General features: G+C 45.0%; 1 protein-coding gene across 2 annotated transcripts in view; it reads right to left on the bottom strand.

Annotated features, from left to right (window-relative positions):
- The window catches only part of LOC137413570 (angiopoietin-2), a 105,054-nt gene extending 85,347 nt beyond the window's left edge, over positions 1-19,707 (bottom strand). For both annotated transcript variants that reach the window (XM_078767344.1, XM_078767343.1), the window contains exon 1: positions 19,371-19,707. In XM_078767344.1, coding sequence (XP_078623470.1) covers positions 19,371-19,610 — 240 coding nt within the window. In that variant the 5' untranslated portion in view covers positions 19,611-19,707. The remainder of the gene's footprint in view (positions 1-19,370) is intronic.
- Between the last annotated feature and the right edge of the window lie 5,504 nt (positions 19,708-25,211).

Here is a 25,211-nt window from a genome sequence, read left to right as displayed (position 1 = left end):
TCACCTTGGCACCTCGTCTCCGCACCTCCTCTGCCACCTGCAAACTCTTTATTTGGTTAGTGAGCACATCATCACGATTCGAGCACAGACCTTGTACCAATTCCATTACCTCCTCCTTTATTTCCTTTTTAGTTTCCCTTCGTCTTTTCTTAATTTCACTCACCCCTTCTTCCACCTCCTCTAATTTTTCCTTTACCTCCTTCATCTCCCGGTGCGCCCCCTCTATCTCTTCCTCTAACGCCACTTTAACCGTTTCTATGTGCGTCCTCACCTCTCGGTCCTTCGTCTCCATTACTTCTGTCACCTCTTCCAACTTCTTCGTCAACCCCTCATGTACCATCTGACATTCCTTCTGTGTCGCTATTAATTCATTTTTTATGTCCTTTTGTGTCGCTTTTAACCCCCCGATTATTGCAGTGTTCTTTTCCACTTGGTCCACGAGTTCCTTTTGTCCCACCGTCAGCTGTTCTACTCCCCTCGTCAGACCCTCTATTCCCCCTTGTAACCTCGCCGTATTATTCCTCACCTCTTTCTCCATACGCTTTTCACCTCGCTTTACCTCCTCGCGTACCCCCGAGACCTCCTCACTTACACCTCGTCGTATCTCCTCCTTCATCTCCTCCCTTTCTTTTGTAGATGCCGCCCTCATCTGTCCCAATTCATCCCTCTGAGCATCCAGTTTGGTTTCTACCCCGATTTTCACCTCCTCTATCTGCTCTCCCATTTGTTTAATTTCTCGGGCAGATTGCTCCCCTATTTCCCGCAATTTGCCTTCCATCCTATTTTCTAACCCCATTAACCCATTTTTCACCCCCTCTATCTGATTTTCCTGGGCAGCCATTCTATTTTCCACCCCCATTAACCCATTTTTCACCTCTTTTATCCCGTTGTCTAACCCCTCAATTTTATTGTCTAAACCCTCAATTTTGTCTAAACCCTCAAATTTATTGTCTACACCCTCAAATTTATTGTCTAAACCCTCAAATTTATTGTCTAAACCCTCAAGTTTATTTCCCAACATTTGTTCCATTTCCCTGCTGGATTTTTCAGCCATCTTTTTCATATACCCCATCATCTGCGCCGCGAAGAGGTCCAATTTCCCCAGCGCTGCGGTCTCGGTTGTCGCAGCGCCGCCATTTTGTGCCTCCTCAACCTCGTGCGTGATGGCGCCATTTTGCGCACCTGATACCCCCTCAACCACATTGCCAATGTTCTCCTCCTCCCTTTCCTCCACATACATTTCCCCGAGGTCGTGGGTCGATTCTACCCCGTCTATCTCTCCCACCGGCATCCCGTCGCCTTGACCAGCCATGGCGCGATTTCAAAGTTCGGGTTTTTTTTTTAAAACAAAACAAATTTCGGTACTTTGTAATTTTGAGCGCGTTAAACGCTTCAGGTCCGAATCCGACACTTCTGACACCAATTGTTACGGTTCGCGGTTAAGGATGTTGTTTGCCGAGCGAAGGCACCTAACAGTTTTCCCCGATTCACCCGATTCACCCAGACGTTGGCCGTATCGCGCCACAGCTATTCAATATGGAAAACTCTAAAGCGACCGAATGTAAAGAGGAAGAAGAAGAAGAAGACGTACTGAGGAATAACAGGTTTTATTAATTATTTTCACAAGCCAAAGCAAAGAGAGCAGTTGGTTATATACAGAAAATGGAAGGAGCAGGCACACAGTGAAATCTTTAGCTTACCTATACAAGCTTAATTAATAAACCCCAGGACAACGTTAAAGACAGACGGACGATCACACTTACACGGGGAAATGCAGGCAGGAATGAATGGCTTGGAGATGGGTGGCTTTTAGAGGCAAGGAAGGTTCAGCGGGTACTGGGCACGGTCGGGCCAGAAGGCACCGCCGTCAAGAAGCCGAGCTTTGATCCCAAACTGCGCGGGCGAAGTTCCTTTCTCTGTACTGCTGCCTCGTGCGCTCCTTGCGTTGCCCCGGTCCGCTTTTCCTGCAGCGCGGCACGTCTCACGGCGGCTCGGTCACACCTGCTCGTCTCCAGCGCATCTCCTGGACCCATCTCTGTCAAAGCTCATCTCGTATCTCCTTGGGAGCGTCCCGCGGCGGGTTATATAGGCCCCGCCCTTCACCCTTTTCGAACCTTCCCCAAACGTTCTCTCTCCGCCCTCTCAAGCCAAACCCCTTGTTCTGGGTTGGATGAGCGGGGCCGACTTACTCCTCCCCTCTATGACGAGGTGGAGACCCGCCTTTCTTCTTCGGCGTTACCTCGTGCGTAATGGAGTCAAATGCAGCACAGTGGACGGCAGATGGAAATGCAGCAAAGTGCCTAAAGAGGCAATTGCAGCAAAGTGGCGAACCTGGCACTTTGAAGCTGCCATGGGGCGTCAGAGGGCCTACTCTTATTTAATTCGGTGCAATGAAGAGTCAAACTAGTGGGAAACACATCCTTAGCCTACACAGAGAATAAGGGACTAACTATTTAAAAGGATATATCGTGTCCTGTGTGTAGGTTTATGGAATTAACTAAGAGGACGAGCTGCGACCATTCTTTACATTACGAGGGTCAGTTACACACAACAAAACCATACTTTTCACATTCGTTACGCTTTCTCAAAATTGTTACACTCTCTCAAATTCGTTACAATATATATATGCAGTGACGTAGTGATGGTTTGTGGCCCTCGGGGCGAAGGTCAAAAATACCGCCCCCTGCAGGCACTGACAGTCAGAATTTGTGATTGGGGGGCCATATGAAAGAGCTCTAACCTTCCCCAGCGGGCTCAGCAGCAGAGCCCTGAAACCTATTCAAAATGAGAATAGATTTAGATATGATCTCCTGAGATCTATAGCTGATGTAATGATCAGTCATGATGTTATGATTGTTACATATTTATGGGAATGTATGTGAGTTACTATTCAGGTCTTTGCTTATCAATGTGTAGTCGATTAAGGGTTGTTGTGGTTGGAGGGTCAGGAGCCCTTCTGGAAAAAGAGACCGGAAACGGAAGAGAAAAGACATGAGGTCGAGAGAAGCGACGAGGATTCTTCTTCCTCGCCCCGCTCCGACGAGAGGTGGGACCGATATTGAGCCGTGTGGAAAAGCGGCGTTCCCCAGCCCGTCTGGCGAGAGGAGTTACCGGGACGGATACCTGCCCGGTGGACACGTCAAGCTACCGTGTGGCCGTGCACCGACCCAGCGTCTGGCACCGTTCGCGGCACCGTCTACAAAGACGCGTACGGGTCGCCCGTTGGGGCCTAACCCGCGTTGCAAACGGCGTGTGGCTTTTGCCTGCTGTACAGTACCCGCTTCGCGTGGCCAAGAGGGGGCTGCAACCTTGGTTCCCGGTACGATACATGCCCGGTGGGAAAACGTCCACCCGGGGTTCGTTCAACCGCCCGAGAGCGGCGAAGCCGACCATCATCTTGGTCAGGAGGGGCCCAGAGACATTGTGAGGGACAGAGACCAAAGGGGGTCGTGAGTACAAAAGAGGACACACGTATGTAAGATGGCCATCTTAATCATCTAGGGGATTGATTGATTGTTGAGTGTGAATTGTGGATGGTGGATTGCTCGGGGAATATACCCTTGATTGTATCATTGAAATTGTATGGTATCATTACCCTTGAAATATATTATTGAACATCAGTTTTCTCTTGGGTGGAATTCATAGGGATTGCGTTGCGAAAGCGCATATATAATACTACTTTCTGGCGAAGTTCCTCTCACGGTCCGGGGGTCACCGAGACCAGGTAGTCACCGAGGGGACCACGTAACAGAATTGGGGGCCCGTCCGGGATCTAAAATTGTATAAAATAATAAAATAATATTTTTATTAATTAAAATTTATTAATTAAGTATTAATTGGTAAATTTTGGGGAAATTGGGGGTAAAGTATTGGGTGAAGGTTAACAGGTGTTAACGATAGGCACCATGGCGTTTGTGGCACAGAACTTTGCGGTAACCCCGAGTGAGGCACAGTTCCGAGCGTTACTAAAGTCGGACCTCTTGAAATTGGCCAAACATTTTAACTTGGAGGTCCGAACTAATTTGAGGAAGGCAGAGTTGCAGGCCACGGTGATACAATCTATGGTGGGATTAGGAACATGGGACGAGTTAGCCTGGGAGTGGCTACCCGAAGAACCAGAAGACGTTGAGCTCCGGAAACTGGAGTTGCAATTACGGAGCCAGGAACGGATCAAAGAAGAAGAAAGGAAAGCAGAAGAGAGGAGAGAAGAGAAACAAGCAGAGGAAAGGAGAGTGGAACGAGAACTCCAGGAAAGGTTAAAAGAAGAAGAAAGGAAAGCAGAAGAGAGGAGAGAAGAGAAACAAGCAGAGGAAAGGAGAGTGGAACGAGAACTCCAGGAAAGGTTAAAAGAAGAAGAAAGGAAAGCAGAAAAGGAAAGAGCAGAAGAAGAAAGGAAAGCAGAAAAGGAAAGATCAGAAGAGGAAAGGAAAGCAGAAGAGAGGAGAGAAGAGAAACAAGCAGAGGAAAGGAGAGTGGAACGAGAACTCCAGGAAAGGTTAGAAGGGAGAAAAGCAGAGGAGAGGAGAGCTGCAAGGGACCTCGAAGCAGAGGAGAGAAAAGCGGAAAGGGAATTAAAGGAACGTGACATGGAGCTTCAGCAAGAAATTAAATTCAAGGAGCTGGAGTTAATGAGAGAACGGGGAGAGGCACCACCCTTGCTGACGGGGTCGACACCTAACCAGAAAACCTGGGATGTGGGCAGACATGTGAGGCTGGTTCCACCGTTCAGTGAAAAGGAAGTCGCGAAATTTTTTTCACACTTTGAGAAAGTGGCTCGACAATTAAACTGGCCGGAGGAGGCCTGGACCATACTCGTGCAAAGTGTGCTGGTGGGAAAAGCTCAAGAGATTTATTCGGCGCTACCAATGGACCAATGTGCAGATTATGAGGTACTGAAGAAGCACATCCTCAAAGCCTATGAGTTGGTTCCGGAAGCTTACAGGCAAAAATTCAGGAATGCCAGGAAGAGGGAGAGTGAGACCCATGTGGAGTTTGCCAGAGTGAAAGAAAACATGTTTGATCGGTGGTGTGAGTCAAAAGGAGTCGGGAAAGACTTCGAAACATTGCGTGACTTGATCCTGGTGGAGGAATTTCAGCAGTGTGTCCACGAGGACATCAAAGTGTACCTGCAGGAAAAGAAAGTACCAAAGTTGTGGGACGCAGCCACCATGGCAGATGAGTATGCCTTAACCCACCGAATAGGGGTCCACGAACCTAACTCCTCGCCTAGATCTCCGCAGGGGAGGTGGGGAACAGCAGGTGCGGAGAACGACAACACATGGCGGCGGCCTCGAGAGGATTATGGGGACAACGCGGATACCCCACCTGTTCGAAATCAGAGGGATGCGGGCCCAAGACAAACTTATATTTCGGGGGGCCCGAGGCAGACCACGAGTTTTTCCTCCGGGCCTACTTGCGCTTTTTGCAAGAAACCTGGACACTTGATGTCTAGTTGTTACCGCATGAAAAGGGAAGACCCAGAGCGGAGTCCGACTATTACGACTCCAAATGCAATGGCCATTGTGAGAAATCGCCATCAAAAGGGTTACCAACCATTTATTTCAGAGGGGTTTGTGTCACGGGATGGAGCCTCGACTAACCGGAGACCGGTTAGGATATTGAGGGACACAGGAGCACATCAATCTTTAATGCTTGAAGGCATTTTGCCATGGTCCGAGGAGACGGCAACGGGGGATAGTGTTCGTTTACAGGGGATCGGGGGCGGTGTTAGTGCTCCACTTCATGTCATCCATTTGGAGTCCGATTTGGTGTCAGGACCGGTCACCGTCGGTTTACAAGCCACACTTCCTGTAGAGGGTGTATCTGTGGTTATCGGGAATGATTTGGCCGGGGGTCAAGTTTATGGTAACCTGAGGGTTGGTAAAGAGCCCAGCAGGGAAAATAACACCACACCAGCTCGGGATGGCGACAAAAGTACCAAGTTATTTGTAGGGGGACTGAACTTCAAAACGGAGGAAGAAGTTCTGACCTCTGTCTTCAACAGATATGGGCCGCTGGTGGAAGTGCGGTTGGTAAGAGACAGGGAAACGCAACAGTCAAGAGGGTTCGGCTTTGTCACGTTTGCAAGCACAAAAGGCGCCAGAGAGGCAGAGAAGTATTGGAATGGCAAGGATTTGGAGGGTCGGACCATAACAGTAGGGAAGGCATTTCGTAGGCGTCGAGAGGTCTACAGGAGAGTACAACTGGGCGGTAGTTTTGGTGGTGGCCGCAATCAATATTATTATGGAGGCTCCCTGAGTTACGGCAGCTCCCGAAGGAAGGATTGTCAAAGTAGTGGCCGAGAAGGAGACCGCTATTCATGGGACTACAGTGACAAGCGGTCCCACCATAATTATTAGGGAAGTTCTGAAAAGCTGAAGCACTGAATGCGGCGGAGCCGCCGAGCCAAGATTCCTACACGGATTAACCGTGAACGCCACGTTCCTAAAGGCGTCCATGTAGTGAACTTTCATGCACGGACTAACCGTGAACTCCACGTTCCTCAAGGCGTCCATGTAGAGAACTTTCCTGCATGGACTAACCGTGAACTCCACGTTCCTAAAGGCATCCATGTAGTGAATACTCGGCTTGGCCTCCCGGAAAAAGTGCTATCGAGTTGCTTAACTTTGGATCTTTGATCAACCCCTTAACCTTCATTCACAAGAAACTGACAGTCAAAGTCAGAGGGTCATGAGATGGAGTTTGGCTTGGCAGGAGTCCAACGGGAAATTGAACATGTAAAGGGCAGGGACAATGTCGTTGCTGGTGCTTTGTCCAGAGTGAATTACCTTTGAAAATCTCTGGAGGTTTTGTGAAATTTTGTTGCTTTATTTTTGAGTGGTGATAATTGTTGCCCAGGGGAACTGATGATTTGGGGGTTGAGTTATCTGGTTTGTTTATCCAAGTTGGCCGGCAAAGAAAGTTTTCGCTGGGTTCAAACTTTCTTTCTTGAAGGGGGGGAGTGTTACATATTTATGGGAATGTATGTGAGTTACTATTCAGGTCTTTGCTTATCAATGTGTAGTCGATTAAGGGTTGTTGTGGTTGGAGGGTCAGGAGCCCTTCTGGAAAAAGAGACCGGAAACGGAAGAGAAAAGACATGAGGTCGAGAGAAGCGACGAGGATTCTTCTTCCTCGCCCCGCTCCGACGAGAGGTGGGACCGATATTGAGCCATGTGGAAAAGCGGCGTTCCCGAGCCTGTCTGGCGAGAGGAGTTACCGGGACGGATACCTGCCCGGTGGACACGTCAAGCTACCGTGTGGCCGTGCACCGACCCAGCGTCTGGCACCGTTCGCGGCACCGTCTACAAAGACGCGTACGGGTCGCCCGTTGGGGCCTAACCCGCGTTGCAAATGGCGTGTGGCTTTTGCCTGCTGTACAGTACCCGCTTCGCGTGGCCAAGAGGGGGCTGCAACCTTGGTTCCCGGTACGATACATGCCCGGTGGGAAAACGTCCACCCGGGGTTCGTTCAACCGCCCGAGAGCGGCGAAGCCGACCATCATCTTGGTCAGGAGGGGCCCAGAGACATTGTGAGGGACAGAGACCAAAGGGGGTCGTGAGTACAAAAGGGGACACACGTATGTAAGATGGCCATCTTAATCATCTAGGGGATTGATTGATTGTTGAGTGTGAATTGTGGATGGTGGATTGCTCGGGGAATATACCCTTGATTGTATCATTGAAATTGTATGGTATCATTTCCCTTGAAATATATTATTGAACATCAGTTTTCTCTTGGGTGGAATTCATAGGGATTGCGTTGCGAAAGCGCATATATAATACTACTTTCTGGCGAAGTTCCTCTCACGGTCCGGGGGTCACCGAGACCAGGTAGTCACCGAGGGGACCACGTAACATGATCAGCTGGAGATCATAACTCATGAAGAGTTATGATCTCGAGCTGATGAGACAGAGCAACAGGGGAAGGAAAGGAAGTTAAATAACTCACTTGACACGTGATCCTGGCCGTCGCTGATTGGGACATAACACCGTGAGATATCTAGATTTGATCGACGTAATTACATAACAAACGTCCAACAGTTACACCCCTCCATCCCTTGGGCCAATGGGCGATCTCCATGTTACCGTGTGCACATATTAAACCTCATTATAGAAGATAATCGATCTACACAGAAGGCAGCAACACCATTACACGGATTTATTTACTGTGTGGGGTGATAGAAATAGGAATTATGAAAAAAGTGAATCCGGATGGAAAGGAGTTTGTAAACATCGACATGATACAATGACATGTGGCATGGAGTTTAAGCTGTAAAACGTGGTTCTGAAAGTTGCTTCTCGTGATATCACGAGTTTGTTGTATTATAATTTATATACAATACAAACAAATGGAGCATGAAAACGTTTTTCTGAGGGTGTAATTTGGCGCCGCATTCACTTCGCGCCTGGTGCGGTCGCCCCCCTCTGACCCTCCCCCCATCACTACGCCACTGTGTATATGTATGTGCTTATATAGATAGATAGATATATATATATATATATATATATATATATATATATATATATATATACATATATATATATATACATATATATATATATATGATGTGTGTGTGTGTGTGTGTGTGTGTGTGTGTGGGTGTGTGTGTGTGTGCGTGTGTGTGTGCGTGTGTGTGTGTGTGTGTGTGTGTGTGTGTGTGTGTGTGTGTGTGTGTGTGTATTGTTAATGTCCGGCTTCCTTCTTGTGACTACAGTGCAGTAATTGGTCTTCTTTTTGAGTAGGTGACAATAACAAGCCCATTCTATTTTGGTTCAGATCGGCCTTTCAGTGGGATACAAAGCATTAACTGGTCAGCTTTGCGGAGGAATGGGCTCCACCAAGTGACGTTCTAATTAATTCTGTTTTACGCCTCAATCAATTTTCGTCATAATATTATACCTCACAATTTTACATCTTATATGCAATACATCAGGATCCTACATGTTATACATCACAATCATAGATATCATACATCCCAATGATACATCTCGTACATAGATGTTGTGCATCACCATCCTCCATCTTATACATCACAATCTGACAGCTTATACATCACAATCCTATATCTTATACATCACAATCCTATATCTTATACATCACAATCCTACATCTTATATATCACAATCCTACATCTTATACATCACAATCCTATATCTTATACATTACAATCCTATGTCTTATACATCACAATCCTATATCTTATGTCACAATCCTATATCTTATACATCACAATCCTACATCTTATACATCACAATCCTACATCTTATACATCACAATCCTACATCTTATACATCACAATCCTACATCTTATACATCACAATCCTACATATTATACATCACAATCCTACATCTTATACATCACAATCCTACATCTTATACATCACAATCCTATATCTTATACATCACAATCCTATATCTTATACATCACAATCCTATATCTTATACATCACAATCCTACATCTTATACATCACAATCCTACATCTTATACATCACAATCCTACATCTTATACATCACAATCCTATATCTTATACATCACAATCCTACATATTATACATCACAATCCTACATCTTATACATCACAATCCTACATCTTATACATCACAATCCTACATCTTATACATCACAATCCTACATCTTATACATCACAATCCTATATCTTATACATCACAATCCTATTTCTTAAATACATCACAATCCTACATCTTAAACATCACAATCCTACATCTTATACATCACAATCCTACATCTTATACATCACAATCCTACATCTTATACATCACAATCCTATGTCTTGTACATCACAATCCTACATCTTATACATCACAATCCTATGTCTTATACATCACAATCCTATGTCTTATACATCACAATCCTATATCTTATACATCACAATACTATATCTTATACATCACAATCCTCCATCTTATACATCACAATCCTATATCTTATACATCACAATCCTATATCTTATGCATCACAATCCTACATCTTATACATCACAATCCTATATCTTATACATCACAATCCTATAACTTATACATCACAATCCTATATCTTATACATCACAATCCTACATCTTATACATCACAATCCTATATCTTATACATCACAATCCTATATCTTATACATCACAGTCCCACATCTTATACATCACAATCCTATATCTTATACATCACATTCCTACATCTTATACATCACAATCCTACATCTAATACATCACAATCCTACATCTTATACATCACAATCCTATGTCTTATACATCACAATCCTACATCTTATACATCACAATCCTATGTCTTATACATCACAATCCTATGTCTTATACATCACAATCCTATATCTTATACATCACAATACTATATCTTATACATCACAATCCTCCATCTTATACATCACAATCCTATATCTTATACATCACAATCCTACATCTTATACATCACAATCCTATATCTTATACATCACAGTCCCACATCTTATACATCACAATCCTATATCTTATACATCACATTCCTACATCTTATACATCACAATCCTACATCTTATACATCACAATCCTACAGCATATACATCACAATCCTCCATCTTAGACATCACAATCCTACATCTTATACATCACAATCCTACATCTTATACATCACAATCCTCCATCTTATACATCACAATCCTATATCTTATACATCACAATCCTATAACTTATACATCACAATCCTATATCTTATACATCACAATCCTACATCTTATACATCACAATCCTATATCTTATACATCACAATCCTATATCTTATACATCACAATCCTATATCTTATACATCACAATCCTACATCTTATAAATCACAATCCTACATCTTATACATCACAATCCTATATCTTAAATACATCACAATCCTATATCTTATACATCACAATCCTACATCTTATACGTCACAATCCTATATCTTATACATTACAATCCTACATCTTTTACATCACAATCCTATATCTTATACATCACAATCCTACATCTTATACATCACAATCCTATATCTTACACATCACAATCCTACATCTTATGCATCACAATCCTATATCTTATACATCACAATCCTATATCTTATACATCACAATCCTATATCTTATACATCACAGTCCCACATATTATACATCACAATCCTATATCTTATACATCACAATCCTATATCTTATACATCACAATCCTATATCTTATACATCACAATCCTACATCTTATAAATCACAATCCTACATCTTACACATCACAATCCTACATCTTATACATCACAATCCTATATCTTATACATCACAATCCTATATCTTATACATCACAATCCTACATCTTATAAATCACAATCCTACATCTTACACATCACAATCCTACATCTTACACATCACAATCCTACATCTTATACATCACAATCCTACATCTTATGCATCACAATCCTACATCTTATGCATCACAATCCTACATATTATAAATCACAATCCTACATCTTATAAATCACAATCCTAGATCTTATACATCACAATCCTATATCTTATACATCACAATCCTATATCTTAAATGCATCACAATCCTATATCTTATACATCACAATCCTATATCTTATAAATCACAATCCTAGATCTTATACATCACAATCCTATATCTTATACATCACAATCCTATATCTTAAATACATCACAATCCTACATTTTATACATCACAATCCCACATCTCATATGTCAAACATTGCAATTCTAATCATACATGTTATACATCAAAATCCAAAAGCTTGAACATTACAATTACAATCATTCAGTTTATACATTACAATACAATATGGTACAGGGACAGATCCAGGAATTTTCACAAAATTTTTAAAAATTGATCATCGGAAACGGCATTTCCCACGTTCTTGGAAGTTTCTGCAGTTCCTTGCGTTCTTTCCTGGCCTAACAGTTACCTCATCACCTATAAAAAATAAAAAATAAAAAAAAACACCTTTAGAGGCCATTTTTCCCCGCAAGCGGGAAACCGTGGGAACCGTGGTTGTTGTTGTTTTTCGGTCCCCTTTTTGAAGCAATGTTTTACGGCCGGATGCCCTTCCTGACGCCAACCCTTTTTGCCGCCTTTAACGACAACCAGGGAATTACCAGTGAGCTGGTCCTCAACCTGGTACCTGGACCTGGTACCTCATCACCTATGATGGTGAAAAATCCTCCATCCTTTAAACGCTTGGTCAGTCCGTCTCTAATCTGGCCACCAATGATCTACACCACCTCGTTCTGGATGGTCTTAGCGCTACATCAAGCATTCTTGGTGCCACATTGCAGATGCTCCCGTAAGATTTCATAGTTTTCCGCAATGTGGCTCAAAATAGCCAGGAAATTTCCTTCGTTTGAGACATCATTAGATTCCAGCGAATTGTAAACATTTCAATAATTCCCCGATGACCCCTGAGTGCTATGTTCTGCAGACCTCAGATCAGCACCACACCGACAATTTGCAGCAGGATGTGTAGATTTTTTTCATAGTTCAATTTGTTCTGCTCGGAAATCAAATATGGTATTCTCTGGGTCGGATTTCCGACACTTTCCATCAAATCACTAGTAGCAAGCATGGCATGTTTATGGTAGTTCAGTGAATTGTGCAACACCAATTTGTGCAATGACTCGGCACCCCTGACTTGATTTGATCACTTTCAGGACCCTCTGCCATCCCCCCTGGATCTGCCAGCGTGTTATACATCACAATTCTACACCTTATAGACCACAGTGGAGAGTCTTCTACATTGTAATGGGACTGGCCTTGCCCTAAGGCCTAAGACCAGGTCTAGCCAGAGATAAGCACTGCAGGATGTCCCAAAGGAGGTGACATTGGGCACCAGTGACAAAGCCTTGAGCCCAAGATAATTACGATTATTAATTTAAACTGTGCCAATATTTTGGTGTGCTGCCTTCTACTCCCAAACAATCATTTAATAATGCTGGAGGTGTAGTCGTGTCCCAAAAGCCACAGTAAATAAGGGAAGATGATGGATGTAATATTAAATGGGACGGGGGACTGCGGGACACAATGTCATACAATTCAAATTAAGAACCAGAAAAGGAGCTAAATGGTACTTTTTACCCTCAACCTCAACACCATTCTTAGAATTCATTCTTAAACACAGATTCGCACAGGAAAATACAGGATGCAAGAGGGAGAGAGAGAAAACAAGACGGTGGAGGAGGGCGGCCTTCCCTCTTGAAGGCACTGTAGGGTGGTGTGGCTCAAGACCAGCTAGACTGAACTGGATCCGTATCACTCGTTCGGCACCAGACTGGGAAACCCTGATTGCCACAACTTGAATGGGGCTGGCTTCCACTGCATGCCAAAACGTGAACCTCACCTTATACCTTAACTGCCTCGAGCCGTAGACTCCATCTGGCGCGGACTCATGCTACCAGAGCGTGGGTGTACTTCGGCTTGGCGTGAAACATCACCATGACCCCTCCAATAGTCACATTCCTGCCATTTGACCACTCGGCCACAGAGCATCGGCAGCGATAACTCCACGTACTTAATGCCCCACCAACTTGATGCCATGACCCAAATCCACATGGCCAGGAAATGAAATAAAAAGGGGGTTTAGAGGAAGCAATAGCACATATCATTAAAGAAAATAATAGAGGGCTGGTGAGAAGACAAGGGTCTGCTGTCTACGCAATATATCACGACAGCGTGAATTGGAGGAATTATGGGATTTATTCTAAGATTCTTTATGATAGTAGATGATATTCGTAGATGATATTCATAGACTACATACCCCACGCAGTCGACTTGGTGTAAACCAACTCTTCTCTTATTTTAAGGTTTTTTTATTTTATTTTATCCATTGTGGCGGCCAGACCACGTGACTAATGATGTCATAAATTTACATTCTCAAATAAAATTGTTGTGTAGAACAGTAGATCGCACCAAATAAATTTTAAACTGATCGGACTAAACTTTCTACTTGTCGAATTATGACGTCATAATGAAGGCACAATTGATGTCATTTTAACAACACTTATTCCACATGTGTTGTTCTTTACAATGATTCCATCATGCTCAGTCTTTCACGAGGTCCACATGTGTTGTTCAATTTTTCCAGGGAGTGGTTTCAGAGATATAAAGGGTCCAAAGTTTTTCATTTTTTTTCCAACATGGTGCCTGTACCATCTGACCTATTACGTCATAATTATCACCAAAACCATTCTACATGATTAGCTGCATACTACGGTGAAAATGTTGTGCCAATCGCACCAATGGTTGCCGAGAAAATTATGAAATGAATTTAAACAAGATGGTGTCCGTGCCACATGACCTATGACGTCATAATTATCACATTAAAATTCTACATGAGTAGACACATACTATTGTGAAAATTGTGTCAATCGGACAAACGGTTGTTGAGAAAATGAATTTAAAATGCAGACTCGTACGGCATATGCACACATGCACCCGATCGCTTAACCTCACTTTCGCTTCACGAGTGCAGGGTAATAACTAACCCATTAATTAATTCTGTTTTACGCCTCAATCAATTTTTGTAATAATATTATACAGTGCCTTCAGAAAGTATTCACACCCCTTGACTTTTTCACATTTTGTTTTGTTACAGCCTGAATTTAAAATGGATTAAATTGAGATTTTTTGTCACTGATCTACACATAATACCCCCATAATGACAAAGTGGAATTTTTATTTTAGATTTTTTTTACAAAATTATTTAAAATGAAATACAGAAATATCTTATTTACATAAGTATTCAACCCCCTGAGACAATACTTCATAGAAGCACCTTTGGCAGCGATTCCAGCTTCGAGTCGTCTTGTGTCTGTCTGTTTCAGCTTTGCACATCTGGATTTGGGGAGCTTCTCCCATTCTTCCTTGCAGATTTGCTCAAGCTCTGTCAAGTTGGATGGGGAGTGTCGGTGAACAGCAATCTTCAAGTCTTTCCACAGATTATCAATATGATTCAAGTCTGAGCTTTCACTGGGCCACTCAAGGACTTTCAAGTTCTTGTTCTGAAGCCATTCCAGTGTTGCTTTGGCTGTATGATTGGGGTCATTGTCCAGTTGGAATATAAATTTTTGCCATAGTCTAAGGTCTTTTGCACTCTGAAGCAGGTTCTCCTCTAGTATTTGGCTTCATTCATTGTTCCCTCTATCATTACAAGTCTCCCAGTCCCTGCCACTGAAAAACATCCCCATAGCATGATGCTGCCACTGCCATGCTTCACGGTAGGGATGGTGTTAGATGGGTGATGAGCTGGGCTTGTTTTGCGCCAAACGTAGCGCTTTGTATTCAGGCCAAAGAGTTCAATTTTCATCTCATCAGACAACAGAATATTTTGCCTCATGCTCAGAGTCTTTCACAAGGCTTTTTTTTTAATGCCTTCGCCTACAAAGCCACCGGAGGTTTTATGTTTTTGGGTTGTCCGTCTGTCCTAAACCTCGTTTTTCTCAGCAACCATATGTCAGACTGAGACTAAACTTTCAGGGTAGGAGTGACACCCATGCAGAATGTTTTATGATAATTGGGACGTCATAGGTCACATGGTATGGTAGCCATCTTGGATTAAACGCAAATATTAAAAAGAATTCTCAGAAACTGCTGAATGGAAATTTTTTGAAACTTGGCACATTGTCAAGTCCTTCCAATAGGGAACAAAAGCATGATAATGATGATATCATAGGTGAAGTGGTATACCAGCCAAAAATGTTTTAATCGAATTCCTTATCCTAAAAATCTGAAATTGCATGCACATCATCTATGACCCATTTGTATTGAAATATTAAATTTATGACATCATAGGTCACATGGTTTGCCAGCCATTTTAGATTGAAGGAAAATATTAAATAATTATATCTCTGAAACCGCTCACCCTATCGATGCGAAATTTTACAAATATCATCAAACAGCACTGTTCCATATAGTTTGAAAATGATGATGTCATAGGTCACGTGGTTTGGCAGCCATATTGGATAGAAAAACGAACCTCATCCGATCAACACGAAACCTCACAAACATGATCCACAACCCATACATATGCAGAGTGATGGCATCTACCCAATGTGGGACTATGCGGAGGCATATTGGCGACACAGACACATTGTTCTAGTTTTACAAACTCCAGGTGTGTTGTCAATGTGCCTTTTTTCTCAGGAGTGCCATCCGTCTGGCTAATCTCCCATAAAGCCTAGATTTGTGAAGTGTGGCAGAGATGGTTGTGCTTCCCGCAGGTGCTCCCATCTCTGACAGAACAACAGAGATCCTTGGCTGAGTGGTAATTGGTTTCTTCGTCACCTACCTGACCAAGGTCCTTCTTGCCCAGTTGCTCAGTTTGGTCAGACGGCTAGCTCTCGGAAGAGTCTGGGTAGTTCCATATTATTCCCATTTCCTAATGATGGAGCTCACATAAATCATGACTCTTGGGAACTTTCAAAACTAGAAATTGTTTTTCCCCAGTTACCCTTCCCTTCCCCAGATCTATGCTTCCTCACAATTCTATTTCAGAGTTCTATGGACAGTTCCTTGAACTTCATGGTGGAGTTTCAGCTCTGACATGCACTGTCAACTGTGGGACCTTATATGCTATATTGAAAGGTGTGTATCTTTCTAAATCATGTCCAATCAATTGAATTGGCTACAGGTGGACTCCAATCAAGTTGTAGAGACATCTCAAGGATGATCAAAGGAAAACGGATGCAACTGAGCTCAATTTGGGGTGTCATAGCACAGGGGTTGAATACTTATTCACAATCCTATAAATATTTTACACATCCCAATCTTATGAATGATGACCCTATATTTTACACGTCACAATCTTATAAACGATGACCCTATATTTTACATGTCACAATCTTCTAAATCATGACCCGATATGTTACACATGGCAATCTTATAAATCATGACCCTATCTATATGTTACACATCACAATCTTATAAATCTTGACCCTATATGTAACACATGGCAATCTTATAAATCATGACCCTATATGTTACACATCACAATCTTCTAAATCATGACCCTATATGTTACACATGGCAATCTTATAAATCATGACCCTATCTATATGTTACACATCACAATCTTATAAATCATGACCCGATATGTTACACTCCGCAATCTTCCAAATCATGACCTTATATTTTACACGTCACAAAATCTTATAAATCATGACCCGATATGTTACACATCACAATCTTCCAAATCATGACCCTATATTTTACACGTCACAAAATCTTATAAATCATGACCATATATGTTACACATCACAATCTTATAAATCATGACCCTATCTATACTACAAGGAGCCGTTTGTCTGTGTGTCACCATGGCTGAGTCTGTCAGACTGTCAGAGATGGCTGAGTGGATCTTCATCAAAATTTCAGAGGTACATCATCAGTGAGTGCAGAGGTACATCATCAGTGAGTGCAGAGGTACATCATCAGTGAGTGCAGAGGTACTTCATCAGTGAGTGCAGAGGTACTTCATCAGTGAGTGCAGAGGTACTTCATCAGTGAGTGCAGAGGTACATCATCAGTGAGTCCAAAGGTACATCATCAGTGAGTCCAGAGGTACATCATCAGTGAGTGCAGAGGTACATCATCAGTGAGTAGAGAGGTACATCATCAGTGAGTGCAGAGGTGCTTCATCAGTGAGTGCAGATGTACTTCATCAGTGAGTGCAGAGGTACATCATCAGTGAGTGCAGAGGTACATCATCAGTGAGTGCAGAGGTACATCATCAGTGAGTGCAGAGGTACATCATCAGTGAGTGCAGAGGTACCTAATCAGTGAGTGCAGAGGTACATCATTAGTGAGTGCAGAGGTACATCATCAGTGAGTGCAGCAGTACATCATCAGTGAGTGTAAAGGTACATCATCAGTGAGTGCAGAGGTGGTCCATCAGTGAGTGCAGAGGTACCTAATCAGTGAGTGCAGAGGTACATCGTCAGTGAGTGCAGAGGTACTTCATCAGTGAGTGCAAAGGTACTACATCAGTGAGTGCAGAGGTACTTCATCAGTGAGTACAGAGGTACATTATCAGAGAGTGCAGATGTACTTCATCAGTGAGTGCAGAGGTACATTATCAGTGAGTAGAGAGGTACATCATCAGTGAGTGCAGGGGTACATCATCAGTGAGTGCAGAGGTACATTGTCAGTGAGTGCAGAGGTACATTATCAGTGAGTGCAGAGGTACATTATCAGTGAGTGCAGAGGTACTTCATCAGTGAGTGCAGAGGTACATCATCAGTGAGTAGAGAGGTACATCATCAGTGAGTGCAGAGGTACATCATCAGTGAGTGCAGAGGTACATTATCAGTGAGTGCAGAGGTACTTCATCAGTGAGTGCAGAGGTACACCATCAGTGAGTAGAGAGGTACATCATCAGTGAGTAGAGAGGTACATCATCAGTGAGTAGAGAGGTACATCATCAGTGAGTGCAGAGGTACATTATCAGTGAGTGCAGAGGTACTTCATCAGTGAGTGCAGAGGTACATCATCAGTGAGTGCAGAGGTACATCATCATTGAGTGCAGAGCTACTTCATCAGTGAGTGCAGAGGTACTTCATCAGTGAGTGCAGAGGTACATCATCAGAGTAGAGAGGTACATCATCAGTGAGTGCAGAGGTACATCATCAGTGAGTGCAGAGGTACTTCATCAGTGAGTGCAGAGGTACATCATCATTCATCAGTGAGTAGAGAGGTACTTCATCAGTGAGTGCAGAGGTATATTATCAGTGAGTAGAGAGGTACTTCATCAGTGAGTGCAGAGGTACATCATCAGTGAGTGCAGAGGTACATTATCAGTGAGTAGAGAGGTACTTCATCAGTGAGTGCAGAGGTACATTATCAGTGAGTAGAGAGGTACTTCATCAGTGAGTGCAGAGGTACATCATCAGTGAGTGCAGAGGTACTTCATCAGTGAGTGCAGAGGTACATCATCAGTGAGTAGAGAGGTACTTCATCAATGAGTGCAGAGGTACATCATCAGTGAGTAGAGAGGTACTTCATCAATGAGTGCAGAGGTACTTCATCAGAGGTAAACCCCAGCTAGTATCGTATACATCCTAATCCTATATCTTTGACAACACAATCATAGATATTATAGACTGATACATAACAACCAATCGAAGTACAAACTCGAGTAGAAAGTATTACATTGTACTTGCTATTTGCTCACATGGAAATACAAGTTTTGTATTTTTATAACTTTGTGTGTTTCATGTTAACGAACCACTCACTAACACCCATTATAAAACACACGGACATGGAACAAGTGGATCCTATTCGTTTTACCTGGTCACCTGTGCGTACACACAAACTCTGAATGACCTTAACGTGCCCCCAATGCACCTTGAGTAACCATTCGCTCGTGTTCACCACGGTCGCCTCCAGGTCCCGCATCCGCCTCGTCGTCTCGTCCGCTACCGTCCGCTCGTCGGGGGCACACGGAGCCGCGGCTTGGGGCAGCAGGAACGTGAACGAACAACCGTCGCCTCTCGACTCGTCGCTCCCACGTTCGCACCGGCCGATCCTCAACGAGCCTCCCAGCACGACCACCACCACCGTCGCCGCCAAGACCCGCAGGAACATCTCGGCGCGAGAGCCGCGTGCTGTCCCGGGTACGTCTGGGTAGCGTGACCCACCCTCACCTCATCCCCATGGCATCGTATGAGCGCAGCTCCGTGTGGAGGGGGTGATTGGAGGGGTCGCGACGACGCGATCGCTATGTGCCCCCCACCCCCGGGTCTTCCTATAATAATTGTTGTTGTTTTCTGCACGCGATCCGGATTCACGGGCCGTGGAGATCCACCCTAAAGTTGTTAAAGAACAAACACGACTTTGTGCACCGGAGGGCGTCCGGTCTTTAAAGCACCATCACGCACGACCCAACCTTCTCTCCTCCTCAGCAAATTCGTTTTCCACTCGCGGTCTCCCGTACATGCTTGTGACCCCCACACCGAACCGTCACGGCCAAATGCTTGCGTTCACCTGCTCGGGTTGACCCGTGTGGGAGAAACCGCTTGGGTAAAATTGTGCGAACAAACGGTGCCGAACAACCTGCTCTGGTCCAACCAAGTGGGTCAAGCCATGCGGGTCCAACCGAGTGGGTCAAGCCATGCGGGTCCAACCAAGTGGGTCAAGCCATGCAGGTCCAACCGAGTGGGTCAAGCCATGCGGGTCAAGCCATGCGGGTCCAACCAAGTGGGTCAAGCCATGCAGGTCCAACCATGCGGGTCAAGCCATGTGGGTCAAGCCATGCGGGTCAAGCCGTGCGGGTCCAACCAAGTGGGTCAAGCCATGCGGGTCCAACCAAGTGGGGCAAGCCTTGCGGGTCCAACCAAGTGGGGCAAGCCTTGCGGGTCCAACCAAGTGGGGCAAGCCTTGCGGGTCCAACCATGCAGGTCAAGCCATGCGGGCCAAGCCATGCGGGTCAAGCCATACGGGTCCAGCCATGCAGGTCAAGCCGTGTGGGTCCAACAAAGTGGGTCAAGCCATACGGGTCCAACCATGCAGGTCAAGCCATGCGGGTCAAGCCATGTGGGTCCAACCATGCAGGTCAGGCCGTGTGGGTCCAACAAAGTGGGTCAAGCCATACGGGTCCAACCATGCAGGTCAAGCCATGCGGGTCAAGCCATTCGGGTCCAACCATGCAGGTCAAGCCGTGTGGGTCCAACAAAGTGGGGCAAGCCATACGGGTCCAACCATGCAGGTCAAGCCATGTGGGTCCAACCATGCAGGTCAAGCCATGCAGGTCCAACCATGCAGGTCAAGCCATGCGGGTCCAACCATGCAGGTCAAGCCATGCGGGTCCAACCATGCAGGTCAAGCCATGTGGGTAAAGCCATGTGGGTCAAGCCATGTGGGTCCAACCATGCAGGTCAAACCATGCGGGTCCAACCATGTGTGTCAATCAGCCATGCGAGTCGAACCACGCGGTTACAACCACGTAGGTCAAGCCATGCGGGTCCAACCACGTGGGTAAAGCCATGCCGGTCCAACCACGTGGGTCAAGCCAGGTGGGTCGAACCGCGCGGGTCCAACCATGCGTGTCGACCCTCAGCTTTCACTGTCCCTGCAATAATAATTATTACTTGCAAAATCGAAGATTTTTCAAGTATATTGGTCAGTTGCGTTTGTTATTCTGTCTGTTTGTTTGTACTCAAAGTCAAATTTCCAAAATCATCAATTTTCATCTGAAAACCGTCAATTTTCAACCGATTGACTTGAAAATTTAACAGCATTTGCATATTCCCTCACTGAATTGGGAAACGTACTATTTTTGAGGTTAAACGGTCAAAGGTGAACTCAAGGTCAATCTTCCAAAATCATCAATTTTCATCTGAAAAATCAATTTTCATCCGATTGACTTGAATTTTTTTTTTATTGCAATTCCATTGTGCATCACTGAATTTGGAAACCAACTATTTTTGAGGTCAAAAGGTCAAAGGTCAACTCAAGGTCAAACTTCCAAACCATGTGGGTCCAACCATGCAGGTCAAGCCATGCGGGTCCAACCATGCAAGTCAAGCCATGTGGGTCAAGCATATTTGCATTTGCATATTCAATCACTGAATTCGGAAATTAAATATTTTTGAGGTCAAAAGGTCAAAGGTCAACTCAAGGTCAAACTTCCAAAATCATCAATGTTCATCTGAAAACCGTCAATTTTCAACCAATTGACTTGAAAATAGAACAGCATTTGCATATTCAATCACTGAATTCGGAAATTAAATATTTTTGAGGTCAAAAGGTCAAAGGTCAACTCAAGGTCAAACTTCCAAAATCATCAATTTTCATCTGAAAAGTCGTCACGTTTCATCCGATCGGCTTGAAAATTGAACAGCATTTGCACATTGAGTCGCCATTTTCAATCACTATTCATCCTATTTACAGAGCTTTGATCAAGATCGTCAATTTTAATCTTGATGAAATGGACAATTTGATGGATCAATGGAAACCTTTTTGGGGGGGGCGGGGGGGGGGGATTTTTCAAGTATCGTGCTCTGCATTACGTCTTCTTGTTATAACGTTGAATGAAGTGCGAACATGTCGGTGAACAATAGGAACCATTTCCCCTCCTGCCATAATAACACTGGAGATTCTGTACCTGTACGCTGTACCGGTACCTGAGATTTTGGATCACGTGATACAACTCCACGGACGGGTTCCACACTTTCCTGGCATAACTCCAAACGTTCATAATATGAATCTGATAGAATTTTTAAAAAGATACTTTTCTTTGATTTTACAAGAAGGATGATCACATTCATGAAATGTGAACGGAATTGGGGTCAGAGGTGAGAATGTCCCCACCATTAATATAAACCTCATATAACAATAACTTTTTACTCGAGAAAGATGTGTCAATCCAGGATCTTATAAGCACCTGACCTTAGTTGGCCAATGAGAGAGCTGCTGTGAATGTTCGAGGCACATTACGGTTTACCCAAAGTGTGAGGGAAGGGTGTGACCGACAAGGCTTCTGTTCTGTCATCAAAGTGTGCAGGGAAAATTGTTGGAACAATGACATGATGACGTCAGAGCTGCCTCGGGCCCATAGCAACAGGATCCTGCCACTGCGTGGTCAGTGATGGCTGAATGGAATAGTCGAGTCTTTGGAGTGGATGGGTCTGTTTGATCATCACATTGTGTGTAGAGGTGTGAGGTGGTCGTTGGTGAGGTGAACACTGCTGATCAGTGACAGCTGAGCCGGTCGTTCCTGAAGCTGAGGTCTGTTCCTCACTCGTGCCCTCTTGGTTCACTGACACTCTGGCCTACATGACGTGGTGGATGGGTCGGGTGGTGCTTGGGCACCCATGACTGTGCTGCCCAAGGTGCGTGTGCCATGTGGGGTGATTCTTGTAATGTTTTCTAGTGATGTGTTGCTGGGCTCTCAAGGGTCCATGAACTTTATCGACTCTCAACGCACATTCATCCAGACTCCGTGCGTACCCGACTGGACTCGATGGAGCACCTGACCAGACTCCAAGTGAGTGGCCCACTGGATCCCGTGCGTACCCAACCGGACTCGATGGCGCGCCTGACCAGACTCCGAGTGAGCGGCCCACTGGACCCCGTGTGTACCCGACCGGACTCGACGGAGCGCCTGACCAGACTCCAAGTGAGCAGCCCACTGGATCCCGTGCATACCCGACCGGACTCGATGGAGCGCCTGACCAGACTCCGAGTGAGCGGCCCACTGGACCCCGTGCGTACCCGACCGGACTCGATGGAGCGCCTGACCAGACTCCGAGTGAGCGGCCCACTGGACCCCGTGCGTACCCGACCGGGCTCGATGGAGCGCCTGACCAGACTCCGAGTGAGCGGCCCACTGGACGCAGTGCGTACCCGACCGGGCTCGATGGAGTGCCTGACCAGACTCAAAGTGAGCGGCCCACTGGACCCCGTGCGTACCCGACCGGACTCAATGGAGCGCCTGACCAGACTCCAAGTGAGCGGCCTACTGGACTCTGTGCATGCTCCCGACCAGGTTGGACTCCACAGGCGCACTCTCCACTTGACTACCCAGTGTAGCTGGACGTGTGGCTGGTGGGAGAGGTACTGACACCCAGCCAATTTGAATGGTGACGATTGAAATCACCACATACGAGGAAGAGAAAGTTGGGATGAGTGGTTAAACGTTGGTCCATGTTGTGTGAGAGAAATGTAGATGAAGTCACTGTTTTGAGGACGGTACAACACCTAGCCAAAATGAGGTGGGAGCGGAGGGGAAGTGGCAGCCAGACGTACTCCTGGGGTTGGGAGGTGTAAGATCAGTACAAGGGCAGTGAGAAATTGAGTTATTGATGTAAAGTGCAACTCCACCGCCAGGGCGTGGTTGATGCCTATCATATCGGAGGAGACAATAACCGGGGAGAGACACTAAGGAGCCGGGGACGTCCTGTGGGAGAAAGGATTCTGTTAAACAGATGATGCCTGTTTTATCGGCTGTGGCCTGGATTGAGAGATCTGTCAGGTTAGAGTGGAGACCTGCGATGTCTGAGGTCCACAGTTAGAGATAGGGGTGAGGAGGCATTGGGAGGGTGCAGGATGGGGGGGGGGTGGAGAAGGTTGGGTATGGAGTAAAGGTTTGAGTGTGTGGGGAACAGGTGAAGGTTTGAGTGTGTGGGATGAGGATTTGAGCATGTGGGGTGCGAGTGAGGGTTTGAGTGTGTGTGGTGCAGGTGATGGTTCGAGTGTGTGGGGTGTGAGGGAAGACTTGAGTGTGTGGGATACGGCGGAAGGTTTGTGTGTGTAGGGGTGGGGGGAAGTTTGGGTGCAGGTTTGAGTGTGTGGGGTTTAGGGGAAGGTTTAAGTGTGTGGGGTACGGTGGAAGGTTTGTGTGTGTGAGTGGTGCGGGGGAACGTTTTAGAGGGTGGGACAACGAGGAAGCATTGAGAGGGTGGGGTGAGGAGGGATGCAGAAATGGAGCACTTGAGGCTACGAGGATGTGGGATTGGGGTGAATTCTTTTTCTGATTCCAAATTCCCAACTTTGTCAAACAGAGATAAAGACCATGGGATGGGAGGAAAGGACACCTGTTAAACTCAAGGAGAAACGGAGCGCTGCACGGGCGGGGGGTGGGGTGGCAGAGGTTGTGGAGGAGGTTGTTGGTGGATCAGGCACAGATCATGCAGACAGCTCAGAAAAATAATACGTTTGAAGAAGAAGAGACAATCGTGGTAGAGGAAGATCTCGTGTAGCATTTATGAAGGATATATAAATAGATTTAAATGCAATCCTAGATTTTTTTTATGAAGAGGGAATGTAGAACCAGAAGCAGAAAGAAATTCAAGTTGAGGATTTACAATCTACACAATGGGAACAGACTAGAATTGTATTATATTGAGCAGTTTAAAGATGGGTGTCTCATCAAGCACATTACATCATTACTAAGAGAACAATAAGAGCATTGGGAAGAGAGCATACCGCCGCCAGGCTGAAGAGTTTACTTTTTGTAGCCCACTGATTGGCCAGATCTGGATCAGGACCTAAACCAGAATCTAATTGCCTTGTTCTTGTTACCAATCCAACTCGTCCACCTCGTTTTGTCACGATCCAACCACCACTTTTTGAAACATCGTTTTTGGCCTCATCTCTCAATGGTCGTCATTTAAAAAATTCTCGCATTCGGATCCTAATCTTCACCAAAAGTCGAATCGATCAGTCATTGTCACACATCTAACGTGT

This window comes from Myxine glutinosa, chromosome 13 (genome assembly GCF_964187855.1).
Source record: "Myxine glutinosa chromosome 13, kmMyxGlut1.1, whole genome shotgun sequence".
NCBI lineage: Eukaryota > Metazoa > Chordata > Myxini > Myxiniformes > Myxinidae > Myxine > Myxine glutinosa.
This window is presented reverse-complemented; position numbering and strand designations above follow the sequence as displayed.